Source organism: Nelumbo lutea, chromosome 8 (assembly GCF_056320005.1).
Source record: "Nelumbo lutea isolate HS-2025 chromosome 8, American lotus-T2T, whole genome shotgun sequence".
In the NCBI taxonomy this organism is placed as follows: domain Eukaryota; kingdom Viridiplantae; phylum Streptophyta; class Magnoliopsida; order Proteales; family Nelumbonaceae; genus Nelumbo; species Nelumbo lutea.
The window spans coordinates 5,006,497-5,023,117 of NC_142691.1; the positions used below are offsets into that span (position 1 = coordinate 5,006,497).

The following is a 16,621-nucleotide window of genomic DNA, read 5'->3' on the forward strand; positions in this document are numbered from 1 at the left end:
TTTTCCCATTCAATCCAATTATATTATAAAATTTATTAATTTTAATATATAAATGGTATATAATTATATTTAAAATTATAAAAAAATATATTCTATTTATTATATTATATAAGAATTTATATATATAATAAATTCAGTATATTATATTTATATTAATTTATTATATATAAAAGTTGAAAGAGCTTCTATGTTTGGTGAAAAATTCAAAGAATCCAAATAAACCATTGGTTAATCATTTGAAATTTTGAAGGACGGTCCTTCATTCTCTTTAAATAGCGTCTATAAAGTAGCTGAACTAATCCAATCTTCAGCTCAACCTCTCAGACGGGCCCTTAACATATTTTAATAAATGTGGCCATAACAAATCAGATTAGCCGTGGTTTGCGCATATTAAATTAGATCAGCCGTGGTGTATAGATCAATCATGTGTACCCATATCAAAATTTAAATCAGTGGTGTTTTCATATCAAAATTAAATCAAGGATTCAAGGGTATTATATCATATTAAATTACTCATATGTGATGTGCCCAAAGCTATTATTTGATGATATACATTTTTATTTTTTTAACATGAGTGATATTATTTTTATTAAAGTTTTAAATTTCATTGAATTATTTATTTTTTAATAAAAATATTTTTGTTATTTGTTATTTATTTTTTCACCTATTATTTTGTTAAAATAATTTTTTATTGGCTAATATGAATTTATTGATGATATTTCCAAATTAATTTGGGTTATGAGTATAACTACTTATTTATATTCAATTGTATAGTTATTTCACGAATTGTATGTGATATGTATGAAATTAAAAAGTGTGGTATAGACTAATCCACAAAATACAATTTATGGGGATTAGTTCATACCCACCAATTACTAGGATAACTTTGTTTCAGAGTATTTTTGGGTTAGAGACATTCACCTATTCATGCCCATGTCTTTGTTTCTAATTAAAATAATATTGGTGGCAATTACTAATTTACCCACTCTCATGGTAATGTGGCATTTCCAAAAACGGTCTCGATAGTAGGATATCAACGGGTCGGGGTTAGCACGAGTTTGCCTCAACCCTAACCCGACCCTATAGTGCCTCAACTGGAACCTAACCTGACTTGCCTTTAAATACATGATTTCCAAACCCAACCCGACCCTATAGGGTCTAACCTGATACCCACCCGACCTAACCCATGGCATTTCAATTGTATTTTTTAATACATTTTAAAGACCTAAAATCCACCAATTTAAGTTAGGAAATTATTTTATAGAATTTAATATATCACTTTTCTCATTTAAAAAGAAAGAAAAAAAAATCAAAACTAGCATGTAAATAAATTTTAAAATTTAAAGCCATAGAGCTAGAAGTAAAAAGGTTACAAGAATACACTGTATGTGTAGGGTATCATGACCCGACGAGCGAGTCAGCCAAAATCCGAACCCATCCAAACTTAAATCAGATTGAATAATCAAAACCCTCAAGAGTAGGCTATAAACTCCAACAGCTAAAGTTTTTCCCCAATTTTTAATCGACGGTACCGAATACCTCCTTAGATTTCTCGTCCTTTATTCATAGATCCACTGTCCCGGCTTGGACCAAAATTAAAAGAAGCAGCGAATAAGAAGAATGGTTGGAACTTTGGATATTTTTTTTTATCGTTGTTGTGCTTCATTAAATCATTTTTTTCATAAATTGGACCAATGAGTTCACTTCATATTTGCTGCGACCACAGTCGCTCCACTCCCTTGCGCTCCCCAATGCAACGCTAACACGTCAAAAGTTGAAATAATTAGATGCGTCAACTGCACTATTTTTATTTGTAATCGTTAACGTGCCCGTATTTCATTGGCGGTCGCAGAGAAGTTCTGTGAACACGGTAGCAGCAGATGTGTAGTCCAACTTCTGTGCGCTACCGAAAAGAACTTCCGGCTTCCGCCTCCGTTCGCCAAAAAGCAGCCGCATAATCCCTGTGCTAAAATTCCAGAGGCTAGACCGCACAAAGTGATTCAGGCTCAGGGCCGAGAGAAGATTCTCACAACGGTTTTCGTACCGTAACTGCAACTGCAATGATCTCCAGTGCGAAAAGTTCCAAGCCAAATTGTCAGAGCCTTTAAAAGGACCACAGTGGATCGCCACTTGCTCCATCATCGCTTAGGGGGACCTCTGTTGACTGTTGTTGTTCACCCGCGACCGAGCGGCAGACCTTCGACTCTGCAATTCAATGGTTATTGTGCTTCCGGGCGTAGCTCGCCCCCCTCCTCGTTTCCTATGCTCATTTCCCGGTTTCCTACGCGAAGCTTCTCTCTGCAACTCTGCAATCTCATTTCCGAGTCGCAGGTCCCCTCCATTTAAACGGATTTTCCAAGCTTGCCTCCAAACGAGTAAGTTATTGGAATGCCGTCTCCAGTTCAATAATGTATAATTCTTCACTTGCTACTCTTACTCTCTTTTGGCTTCTCCATTTTGATCTATTCTCTTTCATAGATGCCATATTCATTTAGTCGATTTTATGTCAGTTTGTTGATTCAGTGTGGTGATAACTCGTAAGTCGTATGAGGATTTGAGTTTGAAGATCATTTAAGCATCGTTTAGACCATAGTCAATACTTGAAACCAAGGTTTTGAGTGGAACTCAGAACCTGACATTTCTTGTCAGTTTCTTCAGTGGTTGTTGTCTTCCTCTAGACAATTTCATGATTATTTAATTTTTCTTTTTTAATTTAGGTTGGTTTTGGTTTGATGAAAATAAGAGAAACTGAATTCTTAAGAACCTTCCCTCTACTTTCTGTTTCTCTCTTAGTTTCTGTCAAACTAAACATAGCCTTATGATTAGAAGTTATGCAATAGATTTCTGCAATGTGGAATTGGACAAGTTTGATGCTGTAATGAGATTAATGTCGGATAAAATTGGAACGACAGAGATTAATATCGACTGTGGTTTGCAATAAGTTTTCAGAAACTTATCGGTGTTCTTTTTTATTGGATTGGTCATTTGTTTGTTTGGTCGTGCCTCAATATAGAAATACTACACCTGCTCCTAATTAGTTGTATAGCCCGGACCAACATTGGATACTCCGTTCCTAGATTGATCTATTCTTGTGTAACATCCAAACCTGACCGGATATACTGGTTATAAATAGGGGTCGAAGGGCCCATTTTCTTCGCCATAAAACCGCGAATCCAGAGTCCTTAAGGTGGCATTCAAGTATCCCAGCTCGATGTCAGCTATTCCTGTGTCCGAGGTCGTCTTGCTCTTTTCGGTCTTCCTTTGGTGAGTTCGCATTCCTTTGCTTTCGATTCCATTGTCCTTTCTGTTAGTATGTCTAGCTTTAGTTTAGATAGCCTTTTAGATGAGAGCGGCGAGTCCGTTGGGGCCGAGGTGGGGGCCTCGGCACAGACTATGGAGCCTCATCTTTTCGAAGTGGGCACTTTGGCACAGGATGTAGACTCCAATTCGTTCGAGGCGAACTCACCTCGGCGAGAGCGAGAAGCCTCTGGCAAGTCGGCCTCCACCTCACACCAAGGTCGCCTGCCAGATAGCTTTGGTCTGTCTACCATGATAGCGGACAGGCTCCTATCTCTAGTAGCTCGGTATGGACTTCCCAATGACCTTGTATACAATATTCCCTTAGGCAACTTTCCTTGGGATCACAATCATGACGAGATCGTGGTCTTCGAGGAGCAGCTCGTAGCCGGGCTACGTCTTCCACTTCACCCTTTCATAATCGAAGTCATTAAGTTCTTTGACATTGCCTTGAAAAAAGGCAAGCATCGATCCGCTGACTTAGACATGAATTGGCCTAAGGCGGCTACCCGGCTAGTCAGCCTTTGGACTTCCTTTATTTTTTGGGGTGGTCTCATATCTAAAATAGCTTTAATTTTTTTTGGGTTGGCTTTGATGCCATGTCGATTCACTATGTAACCTAGGAAGTTACCCGGTGTGACCCCAAAGACACACTTGTTCGGGTTTAATTTCATATTATACTTTCTTAAAATTTGAAAAACATCATTTAAATCGTTTAATAAAGAGTTCAAAAATTGAGTCTTCACAACCATGTCATCAACATAACATTCCACTTAATTGCCGATCAATGGCTCAAAAGCTTTATTTACAAGTCATTGGAACATTGCCCCAGTGTTTTTCAAACCAAAGGGCATAACTTTATAATAGTATAGCCCAAATTCAGTTATAAATGCGGCTTTGTCTTGGTCAGCAGGGTCCATCCTAATCTGGTTGTAGACGGAGTAAGCTTCCAAAAAACTCAGCAACTTGTGCCTCGAGGTCACGTCTACTAGGCGGTCAATTTTGGGTAGTGAGAAGCAATCTTTCGGGCAGGCTCTGTTCAGGTCGGTGTAGTCGATGCATATGCGCCACTTGTCGTTGGACTTCTTCACCAGCACTGGGTTAGTGACCCAGCTCGGGTAATGGACTTCCCTGATGAAGTCTGCGGCAAGGAACTTCCCGACCTCATTGACTACCCTCCACCACTTCGAGGCGAGGTTGTGTTTTCTTTATCTTATTGGCCTAACTAGAGGGTCCACATTAAGTTTGTGAGCTATTATTTTAGGGTCGATTCTGGGCATCTCTGCCGCGGACCAAGCAAAGATATCTAGATTTTTGAGTAAGAAACTTACAAGTTGAGTTCGGAGCGGTTCGCTGATCAAGGCACTGATCTGAAGAGTTTTGGTCGGCTCGGTCTCAGAAATCGGTATCTGGACCGTTTCTTCTGTCAGGGCAGCTCGTTCCTCTGAACGCTCTGCTGGTTGTTCGAGCTCGACGTCCTCTGCCAACTTTTACCTTTCCTTTCAGGGCGGCCACGTAGCACTTACGGGATTCGAGCTGGTCACCTCGCACGACCCCCACACCATAATCAGTTGGGAACTTCATCACTAAGTAATAGGTGGACACTATCGCACGTAGAATGTGTGTAATAGGCCGACCTATGATCGCGTTGTAGGGGGATGGAGTCGCAACCACCAGAAAAGTGTGCTTGAATCGTACAACGTTCGGCCACGTGCCTACCTCCACTGGAATTGTGACCCGACCAAGGGATTTGACTGCTTCTCTGTTGAACCCTACCAAGGATGCGCCTGTTGGCTTCAGGTCACTCTATTGTAACTACAACTTATCGAAGGTCTCCTTGAAGAGGATATCCGTCGAGCTGCCTGAGTCCACCAGAATCCGCTCCACTTCGAAGTCGTTGATTTTGAGTTTCACGACTAAGGCATCATCATGTGGATACTGAATCCCGCGCGCATCGTCCTCGGTGAAGTAGATAGGTTCTTCGAGCCGAGGTTTTTTTGGTGGGTTTTCGCCTTCGTTCTCCAACTCATGAACCGATGTCCTCCCTGCTACAGATGTGCACCCCGCAATGATGGACCCGCCGGTGATCATATTGATCACACCACGGACTGGTCTCTCCTCTGGTAACTGCCAAGGTGGCTGCTCATTCTACCTGCTAGTCTCGAGGGCGTTCCTTCTCTGGTCTCCCTGACGATCTCCCTGTCGGTCTCCCTACCCTCTCTCTTCCTGCAAGATGTAATTCTTTAGGTACTCGCGGCAGATGAGCTCCTCGATCTCGTCGCGGAGATTCCTACAATTCTCCGTGCTGCGACCGTGATCCCGGTGGAAGTGGTAGTAGACGTTTGGGTTTCTTGTTGTTGGATCTCCCCTTAGCCTGGGTGGCCATCTGACGATGGAGGAGTCCTTGATAGCCATTAGGATCTCTCCTCTCTTTGCGTTAAGGGGGGTGTAGTTAGTTCGCTCTACTGGACGAGTCATGGAACGCCAACCTGACTTGTAGCCGCGCGAAGAGGAATTGCTTCTTTTTCTGCTCGGGGACTTACTTTTCTTTCTTTTTTGCTTGTCGTTGCTTGTCCCTTCGTCTTCTCTCTTCCTCTTTTCACCCGACGGATTGTCAACCTTCTGGTTGATTTCCTCTTCGGTGCCGATGAACTGATCAGCTAGCTTGAGGAACTCGGTGATGTTCTTCGGTTTGTTTTCTACCATGTGCCACTTGAACTCTTTGTGGGTGATCCCCTTCTTCGTTGCAGTGAGGCGCACCGCTAGATCGAGGTTCAGTATCTGCAGGCACGTCTCATTGAAGCGCTTGATGTAGCTTCTGATATACTTACCTTCCTTTTGCATTACGTTCAGAAGGCTCTCCTGTGACTTCGGGCACTTCTTACTAGTGATGAAGTGTGTCGTGAACGGGTCGGCAAACTGAGCCTAGCTCTTGATGGAGCCCAGTGTGAGGTTCCTATACCAGGTCCAAACTACTTTGATTGTGGTGGAGAAGGCCACACACATGCAGGCTTTGTCAGCCCCGGCGAGGTGCATCTGAGACTGGAAGGCATCCATGTGGTCACTGGGGTCGAACGACCCATCATACTTGTCTAGCGAGGGAACCTTGAAGTCCTTTGGCATCAGGGCCGCTAGGAGCTCGGGTGACGGGGGGCTGGCTGGCTCAACAGAGCAGGCGCAATCTTCGTCGCCACCGAGCTCACCTCTTCTCTTTCTTTGGTCCGCTCCACTGGCTGGTTGGGCTTTGCTGGCGGACTGTTTCTACCTGAAGAGCGACGAGTCTTGTGATGCCGCTACTGTTGCTTCTTCGCCGGCTCGGCATTGGTGCTACTGACCTCAGTCTGTTCCAATGCCTCGACCCTAGTTCTCTCGCGCTCCCAAACACTGTCGCAAGGTGGATCGGGGTTCCTTCTCACTGACTCCTAGTTATGAAGCCTGCGCTAGTCATGGTGAAGCGCAGAGGGGGCTTGCCTCGAGTTTGCGCCCTGGGCTCCGAGCTGATGATCTTCTCTCCACGACCTGTTGTTCTCAGGCCACGAGTACTACGATTGGTTGGCTCTATCGAGCTGGTTGACTTCAGGCCTGTCTCCCGGGTTCCCCCTCTGAGAGACCCGGGAAGTGTGTTGTTCGTCCATCCTGCCTTGTGGTGGAGTTTGGTTCCTGGGAAGTACTGGTACCTGCGATGTCCCCTCACCCCGATGGGGAGATCAGCGGACATCCTGCGCGGATCTATGCGGGCTTCAATTCCACCCCTTTCGCTGAGTGGCATGTCGAGGTGGAACCGGTTGCTGGCTCGGGTGCAAGGGTGGAAATTGCTGCTAGTAGAGGAAGTATTGCTAGAACTGTTGGACTCGTTGCATCTGGATCTGCATCGCCCGGGCACATTGAACCAGGTCATCGATCTGAGAGTGCCCGACCTCAAGGGGAATCATAGATGGCTCTGAGAAGGTGGTGCCCATCCGGGGGAGCGGGACGCTCACTTGCGGAGTGGTCTGTGGCACAGACAGTGATGGGACCCCGAAACTGTGAGGGGAATGGTAAACTAACCGATACACACTGTGGGACCTTGAGGGAGAGCTGATTGTTGATCTATCCCCCCGGTGACGTTCATGTCAATACCTTTCCCGGTGTTGCTGGAAGAGTCCATTGAGAGTAAGAGGTTGGAATGACCCTTCGATTCGATTCCCACAAACAACGCCAAATGATGGAGCACTATCTGGATGCTCCTAGCAGGAGGATGATCTGGAACTTGGCTACGTGGTGAGCTGGTTTGGTCTGCAAAATAGTGAAGCACAGAGAACCCGGTGAGGTCGCTCCGATGCTTAAGTTAGTATTGCGAGCTGAAAGTTGAACGATAAGTGCACTAGTGAGCAAATAATTGCACGTACCTGGGCCCTAGAGGGGTTGTTGCCCTTATATAGTTGAGCTGCCATGGGTCTCGCGAAACGGTTCTGGGGTCTTCGGCCTGAGTGGATGAGATCCGTTTTCCGCTTTAGTCGGGGAGTAACGTATTAGTTAATGAAGTCTATCGTCTCCGCCTGGTCTGGGCGGGGAGAGGATAAGGCCAGCCATTACGCGGCGTGATCCTGTGAGGTTCGGAGTCAATTACGTTTCACTTCGGTTCTTGGACCCCGAATTGGATTAGGTACCGAGGTGCCTCTATGCCAAGGTGACTTTATGCCGAGGTGACCGAACACCCAAGCTCTAAAAACTGCTGACTAGGCTCCTTTTGCTGAGTTGTCATCCTTCGGACAGATTGCGTCTACATGACCTTTACTTATTAGGTCGTGCCAAATCACCCTTCATCAGAATTGATTAATTATGTTGATCAGTTTTACTTCCTAGTAGTACTTAGTGATATGCAGATGCTTATAGTTTTCTATGAGATACAAATTGACTTCAGAATGCACAACAGACTCTGCCAACAGCGATTCTGGGACACAATTATCCACAGAGCCCTCTGAACTCATATTTTTGGGCACGGGAACCAGTGAAGGTATCCCACGCGTAAGCTGCCTCACCAATCCACTAAAGACATGTGCGGTATGATTTTTTACCTCTTACTTTAGCCAAGTTTTTCTTGTTAAAAGTGAAAGTAGTTCCAGATTTGGCCGCTTTCTGCAACATTAATTTCTTTGGTGCTACTGTATTCCAATGGCTGTCTCACATTGGATTTTACAGGTTTGCTCAAAAGCAGTTGAACCAGGTAACAAGAACAGAAGACTTAACACAAGCATTATTATTCGCTATCAGAAGTCCTTTGGAAAATGTAACATTCTTATAGATGCTGGCAAGTATGTAATTACTTCCAATTGTGTTCATGTATGATTGAAACAATTCAGCAGTGTAGTTTGCATGGTTAATAATGGAAGGAGTTTGGCTGGCTGTAAATATCAGTAGGTAGTATTTAGTAGTATTTCCCTGTCAACTAAGAAAATGATTTTCATTTATATATTTAATATCTATAATTGAAAAATGGTACAGAAGTAAAGTCCTGCAATTCACTTTTCCTCCCATTAATTGTCCTTTTCATCAAATTAATCTGATTTTAAACTTGTATGAGCTCGGATATCACTACCTAATAATGTTGTTTCATTAATTTTGGTGACCGTACTATAACAGAGTGAGCTTATATTTTAAACTTGTATTGTTCACTCATCAACCATGTTTTCTGTTACATCTGTCCATTTCCATGAAGAGCCATGGCACAGAATTCAGTTTTATGGAATTCAGAAAAAGGATATTCAAACAAGTAAAAGCTTGATAATTATATGCCTTTGACTCTGCATCAAATTTCAATATCATATAAGTGCATATCAGATATGATTGCTTTCCATATCTGAAACTACTGCCTCTTTATGGAGTAAGAACATTTTCAATTTTCATGCTGCAGGTTTTTCTACCAGAGTGCTCTTAAATGGTTCCCCACTTTTGGGTAAATATCCATCATGTTCTATTTTTCTAGCTATCCTTTGGAAATAAAGATACGATATGCTTTATAACCTGTTGAATAAACAAATGGCATTGGACTGTGATTTTTATAACTGGGAGGAAATTTTTATCCAATTGTGTTGTTCGTATTCTAAACCCTCCATCTAAATGAAGATTGATATGTCAGATTTTCCTCTAGATTATCTGATTTTTTCCAATAAACTCTAGACTACCTTATATGTAAAGTACCTTCCATATCAGCAACCTAAATAGTCTCTCTTTCTTGCTTTAACACTAGAAGATCATATTTCTGATGACAAAAATGCCATTGAGAAAGGTACTTTCCTTGAATTATAAGAAGTCTCCTATTTTACATTTTATGGTTTATACAAATATACATAGCAAGGTTTTTATATAATGAATGTTAGTATACAGAAATACAATGAGGGAGATAATAAGGGTTGGCAACAGAGATGAATGTAATTTTTACATGGACACAGGTCAGTCAATGGTTTACTGGGGCCAACTTTCCAAGGAGGTAGTCTGTGATGGCATGTAGAAAAGTGAGAACTGGGGGGAGGGGGGGGGGGGTAATTTGCTAGCCTCTATAAGAAATGTAAGGCACATTTTTGTATATTCACCATTCTTTCTCTTAATTAATTAAGTGATCAACTTCTGATAAAAAATGTTATTTTGTACAAGTTCAGTACACAATCATAGATCTACACTGTACTTATTTGTATTTAATTGCAATGCACAAAGTATATAGTCTGCTATACATATATTACATATTGTCGTACAAATGCAACAGATTAGTTAGACGGTTTTATTTTTGGTTTGAAGAATATTGCAGGAACAAGAGAAATCGATGTGTATATATATATATGTGTGTGTGTGTGTGTGTGTATATAAATCCCTGGGATTAAAAGCGACCATGCACTTATAAAAGTGGCAACTGTTCACTTTAAACCCAAGGAGGATGAAATCTTCTTTCTTTTTACAGGAGATCACATGACTTAGTTCATATGCATGTAGAAAACGGTTAACGAGAAATTCTGGTTGATGCTGTTCTGTGCAACAAAGTAGCAGCATAAGAAAGAGGAGCAGGAGAAATTGAAGCTGCTCTACTGCTAATTGAAAGAAAAAATCAACAGTAGATTAAGAGGCGAGGCATGCTTCTCCTCCCTCTTGTTCTGATGCCTTTATTCATGGGCAGCATCATAATTGCAGCATGCAGAAGAAGACATACTTTACATGCTTATCTTTGATCAATTCTTGCCTAGCGGCTACTAATACATTTGTTCTTGATGCCCCCTTATCTAGATCTTGCTGCACACCCAGCTTGTCTTTGATTAAACTGGTCTTTCCTTCTTTCCCTTTTTGTGTTGTAACTAGTTGCATTTCTGTCAGGATAAGAGACATTGATGCAGTCATTATTACCCATTCTCATGCCGATGCAATTGGAGGTCTCTGACATGCAGTCTTCCTATTGTTATTCAAGAAAAAATTAAGGTTTTATTGATTAATTAGCAGTTCTCAAGTAACTATAATGGGATTAAACATTTATGCAGGTCTTGATGATCTCCGTGATTGGACAAACAATGTCCAGCCTTTTATCCCAATTTATGTGGCAAAGCGTGATTTTGAGGTCCAAGGATAAATCTTCCCCTTCATGTGTTGTGCACCATTTTAAATTAAAGATATATTTTTTATCAAGTTCTTGCATACCTGTCTGTGAGCATCCACTTCACCATCTATCACCTCATATCGTTTTTCATGGAAAATCTTATATGCTTGTTCATCATCATCATCATCCAAGCCTTATCCCAACAATATGGGGTCTTATAGTCTTTTTATGTTTTTCAGTTAATAAAATAATGGTACATTGCAAGAATCAAATACTTCTCATGATATATTCAGAAATAGCTGCCCGTTAGTATAGATGGTATCCTAAATCCCAATCTAAGTTCAATTTTAAGAGATCAGTATAATTATCACATTTTGATTTCTTTTGCTCTTTTTGATCCCACCTTCTAACTTTGATTAGCCACAGCCTTATTCAATATTTATTTTGTTGTATATTCATTAAACATTCTCTTTGGGGACAATAGAACTATGTACTTTTGTACGTTATTCTTTAATTTGTATCTTAGTTAAAAGATGCTAATACCTTGGAATATTGTGCTTGATCTATTTCTGGCCAAAGTGTTTGCATGAATGTTGTGTCCAAAGACAGGAAATTAACTGTTAATATTCAGGTATAAACCTGTAGTCTGTCTTCCCATCAGCATGGACAAAGGGACTGAAGCAGTTAAATCGCATGAAAATTTGCAATAAAGAATGGTTTCTACTAGTACAGGGTTTTTATTATAAAGAAGTAATATATTATGGAATGAATTCTTCCTGATATCTCTAATCTGGTTGGTTAAAGTGCACAATGCTCCACGTGCTTAGCTGTGAAGTTGTTTCTATGGTTTATCTTCAAAATTTTATGGATTTCAGGTTCTTTTTTTTTTATGCAGATAGATTGTTATGTTACATTTTGGTTTAATATTTAATTCTGAAATTATCTGCTCAACTAAGCACTCAATTTATTTCCTACTTGTTCTTAGATCTGATCATATAACTATTGTTTAAATAATGTTAGGTGATGAAGAAGACTCATTATTATCTGGTGGATACAAGTGTGGTGATACCTGGTGCTGCAGTATCTGCGTTGCAATTTAATATCATACATGAGGAACCATTCATTGTCCATGATCTTAAGGTAAGAAATTCACTATTTTTGACACTTGCTTCCTTGCCCCCCACCTCAAAAAAATAAAATAAAATAAAATAAAGGTTTTCAATCTTGGTATGTTGGTCTTTGGTTTGGATTGTCTCTTTCAGGAAAAACAATTGCTGTCTAACCGACCAAGATGAATGGCTCTTACATGACTTAAATTACATAGTCAAATATATCAATAGAATGAGGTAGAAAAAGGTCAGGTGCAGTAAAAATCTTTTATAAAATCAAATATAGATCCATAAATTTCAGAACTACAAAGGTTTTTTTTTTCACATGAGGGAGTGAGGGATGGAAACAGGATGGGATGATGTCATTAGTTCAAGTTGGATATAAAAGACATGGGAATAAAGGGGCAGTTCAGGCATCCATAAATAAACTAGGCATGATTTAAGTGGCGACTTCAATATCTCATGCATCCCTGAATTTTTTACACTTATGATTTATTTAAATATTTTTTATTTTTCTTCAGATTACTCCTTTACCTGTATGGCATGGGAAGAATTACCGTTCTCTTGGCTTTCGTTTTGGTAATGTCTGTTACATTAGGTAAGATTTTTAAACATCCAAGGCTTTTGACAATTCATTAATTATTGGTGTTGCATTTTCTCCAGTCTTCATTAATATTTCCAGCACTGATTTTTTACTTTTGCAGTGATGTAAGTGATATACCTGAAGAAACATACCCACTTCTCAAGGATTGTGAAATCCTGATTCTGGTGCTTTCTTCCCATCCCTTTTCCCTTTACTCTTATGCTTTCCTTTTCTTATGGTAGTTATTTGGGCATCCCATGTTTTTGGCAAAGGGGCACCTCCTAATTATTACTCAAACAAGTGCTCTTTTGAAAAGACAAGCAGCAACTTTCAATTATTAGTAGTTTGTAATTAGTGAAAGTAGGAGGCTGTACTTGGTGTAATGGTAAAATCTTAGGCTGGTAAGCATGAGAACACGGGTTCATGTCTGAGAGCATCCACTTCGTGCAAAAAAAAAAGACCAAGGTTAGGACCATATCCAGTCTACCCCTCCCAAGACCCCAAAACCCAGATTGCTGGGACCAAGTTTTTTTTTTTCTTGACAACGTGGTCTGCACCATATCATGACTATTTTGTTATGTCGTTGTTAAATAATTTTTTTTCAGGATGCACTTCGACCAGGTCGTTCATCTGCAACGCATTTTGGACTCCCAAAGGTGAAACATTAGTTTTCTTCTTTGGTAATAGATTATCCAATTCAGGTTTAAGTTTATATTTTATGTCCATTTCCTTGCTAGGCTCTAGAGGAAGTTAGGAAGATCCAACCAAAGAGAACTCTTTTCACCGGTATGTTCTATTTATTTTTTTTCTACCACACTGGATGTATACTCTTTTTCATCAGTTTCTCAGAAAGGAATAAGCTCTCTTTTGGCTGTTAAGCATGGCTATTGTGCTCTTCCACCTTGAAACCTGATTATGCCTGGATGGTTCATCATGTCATGTACAAATCCATATTGTATAGCTTCAGTGGGTTTTATATTTTTTTGGCAATAGTACCTTTATTAACAATAAAAGCTGATAATAAAAAATCACAGATAACCTCATATGATTGGAGGAAGAAAGAAGCTAGGAAAGAACAAAAGTTGAAGCAAAACCATAACCCCATAGACAGGAGATACCAACAATCAATATGGAAGGAAAAAAACAGAAAAATATTATAAATTCTATCTCAAGATGTGAGCTCCTAATGTAATCTAGACCTTGACACCCCTCCCCTATCCCGACATTTTACCAATGAACTGGCAGACCTTGGATACCATCTGAAATGAGAAATTAATTCTGGCAGCCAAGGTTCTCACCTCCTCAAAAAACAAAAAGGTTCTCACCTCCACAAGTAGATGCCTTAAGATGCAAGGGTCAACGGACACATCTTGCATCCCTCAAATCATTACTTGAAGTCCCCTACCTCAACTTGTCTAATGCCACTAGAAAACATAAATTTCATCCCTTAATGTAATAGTACATTGCCACTTCTATAATGGAATCCCCATATTTGATTGGATTGAAACACACCTTGATGGTTTTACTTCTGGATCCTCTGAAGCCACCGAAGGGGTGAGAGGGGTGCAATCCTAATCCACACACTGCCTCCTAGTGGATACGAACACTAAGATGTGCTAACAACCGTTTTTTTTTACCAGTATTCAGTAACAGATCATTGGAGCCTATTAGCAAAGCATTCCCCTGGCTGGCTCAAACCAGCACTCTTAGAAATGCATGCTTCAACATAATCTCCCATGTCTTGGTAGCATATCAGTATATGTGCTGTGGATAAAAAATGTTTAACCCTTAGCGTTACTAAGTATACATACATGAAGGGACAATCTCCAATTCTTCTATGTGCTAAAGCATATCACAAGTATTGACATTCATATGAAGTGATTCACTAAGAAAGTATTTAACTTCTGATGGGATGGGGCCGAAGAAATAGATTTCACCAGAAATACTTAGGGATTAGATGCACTCTCAGTCTCTCTCACCGAGGACCTTAGGAGCCATTTGATAATGTCTAAATCAGCTGATCTTAATGACTATTGCTTTGTATTTCAGTGGATAAAATAGTCATACAATAAAATATTTAGGGGTAAAGAAATCAACCCAAGATGTCAATCTGCTTCACCACCTACCTAACGATGGCACTGGTTGTTTTGCTCTTATCTCCAGGACCGGCCTCCCACCCACTACCTTGAAGACCATACTTGCTCTTCATGTTTTAATGGCATTGGCTGTTTTACTCACCAAAAATCTCCATAACCACTTCCCTAAAGTTATGCATCCCACTTAATATATTAGAAAATGAGAGTTTGGCAAAAGTTTTCCAGCTGCCAACCTGATGCAAGTATGCAACCCTCCTTTATCCAGGCCTGGAATTGACAGTGTAAGACAAGCTTACACCGGCAAAGACTTAATATATTATAAAATCCTGTTCAAATTTATTAGTTCAATGATTTTGTCTCTTCTAAACAAAGGGCATCAAGTCATTTAATATATTTTCCATTTCCGTCCACCTTTTCTATGATCTATATTTACCATATAACTGAGAATCATTTGTAAGATGAACTAGAACTGTAGAAAACATTTCTTATGTGAATTGTTCTTTATGAAATTTTTTCGTAACTTGCTGTATGTCTAGGTATTAGCTCCCTTTTGTGTGTTAGGCACCAAAGAGTTGGTGTAATATGAATGTCTAAGTGGTTTGCAATCAATTGAGACTCAGTTGTTTGTTAGTGGAAGGCACGTAGCATGAAGTAATTTTTCATTAATAAAGTTAAAATCTGTATAAAGAGAAATAAGTTGGTTTGACCCTCATTAAATGTGGAGGTCTTAAGGGACCACCATCTATCAAAAAAAAAAAAAAAAGGCTTAAGGGACCACCTAACCCATCAAGGAACTTGGCCAAATCATATTACTGTAATATCAAGAGTGTTTTTGTTTTCTGGATAATTGTTTATTGACATTCTAAATGTAATTGATACATGTTAGGGTTGCCAAATTTTATCCACTCAGGAGTATAATGCACATCCTGTATCATGAAGCTTGCCACACTGAATTAATTCAGTATTTCCTCCTATGCTTTTTATTTAGCTTCACAAAGAACCTTACATAAACTCATTTGAAACAAGATGGACTGTCAAAAAGAAAAAGAAAAATGGAAAAAGGGGAAGCATAGAACTTCTTGGTGTAATATTTTCTACTACCTTTTGTTATTTATCTATATTTTCTAGTGTTTTCTACCCAGTAAGATTCATTGCTCCAGACTCCATGTGTAGAGCACATATTCATTCCTACCATGGTCAGATGAAAGCGTCCGATCACTTGATTTTTATATAAAAACCCTAAACTTGTATACTCTAACGAAAACCTTAAACCAAAATCTTTAAACCCTGAACTTAAACCCTAAATTTTAACTGAAAAATGCATTTTTCAGACACAATTCCTCCGACCTGGTGGTAGCCAATAACTTTTCCCATGGGTATTTGTCTTTTGCCTAATGTCCAGTTTCTGTCCTTACTTTGGCAAAGCCAATCCACCTTAGTTTATGTTCATTTAATTTATTCATTGTTGTTTTTGTAACACAATATTAGCACTGTTTGGCTCAAGTGTTATTGTGAAATTTAAGGAGGTATAGTCATTGAATATATATTGGCGAAAACCCCTTAAATGAGAAACAAAACAATTTATTTCTTCTGAACCTCTCCTGAACTTACATGTACAGGAATGATGCATTTAATGGATCATGATAAAGTGAACGAGGAACTCAGAGGGTTAATGGAAACAGAGGGTCTGGATGTACAATTGAGCTATGATGGGCTTCGTATTCCAATACTGCTTTAGAGTTGTAATTTCAGTCATACTGTCGGCCATTCTTTCCTCAATAAACACAATTATTTTGAGACGAAATGAAGTTTTGGAATGTCAATTGGACTTTCAAGATCTTGAGCTAACATTTTTTCTTTTTTGTATTTTTGGCCAGCAAACAAAGTTTTACCTGGTCAATTCCTGTGTTGTGCGCGTGAAGTTGACAAGGGGATGTTGCATATGATATTCTTAAATGAAAGTGCTTGTTTTGGTGAA

The 16,621-nt window shown here is 39.9% G+C and overlaps 1 protein-coding gene across 2 annotated transcripts; it reads left to right on the forward strand.

Annotated features, from left to right (window-relative positions):
* Positions 1-1,813: 1,813 nt before the first annotated feature.
* Positions 1,814-16,621, forward strand: LOC148842315 (Metallo-hydrolase/oxidoreductase superfamily protein). 2 transcript variants are annotated; one of them, XM_088958651.1, is made up of 13 exons: positions 1,814-2,375; positions 8,213-8,340; positions 8,479-8,591; positions 9,191-9,232; positions 10,639-10,694; positions 10,800-10,876; positions 11,876-11,995; positions 12,486-12,562; positions 12,669-12,732; positions 13,153-13,203; positions 13,285-13,333; positions 16,263-16,385; positions 16,521-16,621. In XM_088958651.1, the coding sequence occupies exons 1-12, from the start codon at positions 2,216-2,218 to the stop codon at positions 16,379-16,381; spliced, it is 1,056 nt and encodes a 351-aa protein (XP_088814777.1). In that variant the 5' UTR covers positions 1,814-2,215; the 3' UTR covers positions 16,382-16,385; positions 16,521-16,621. The 2 variants fall into 2 exon arrangements, with proteins under 2 accessions (XP_088814777.1, XP_088814776.1); XM_088958650.1 differs by having other exon boundaries at positions 1,838-2,375; positions 16,263-16,621.

Coding starts and splice junctions, on each gene's coding strand:
- LOC148842315 (XM_088958651.1), top strand. CDS start 2,216: ATGGTTATTGTGCTTCCGGGCGTAGCTCGCCCCCCTCCTCGTTTCCTA. Junction 8,592..9,190: donor ATTCTTATAGATGCTGGCAA/GTATGTAATTAC, acceptor TTCATGCTGCAG/GTTTTTCTACCAGAGTGCTC. Junction 11,996..12,485: donor TCATTGTCCATGATCTTAAG/GTAAGAAATTCA, acceptor ATTTTTCTTCAG/ATTACTCCTTTACCTGTATG.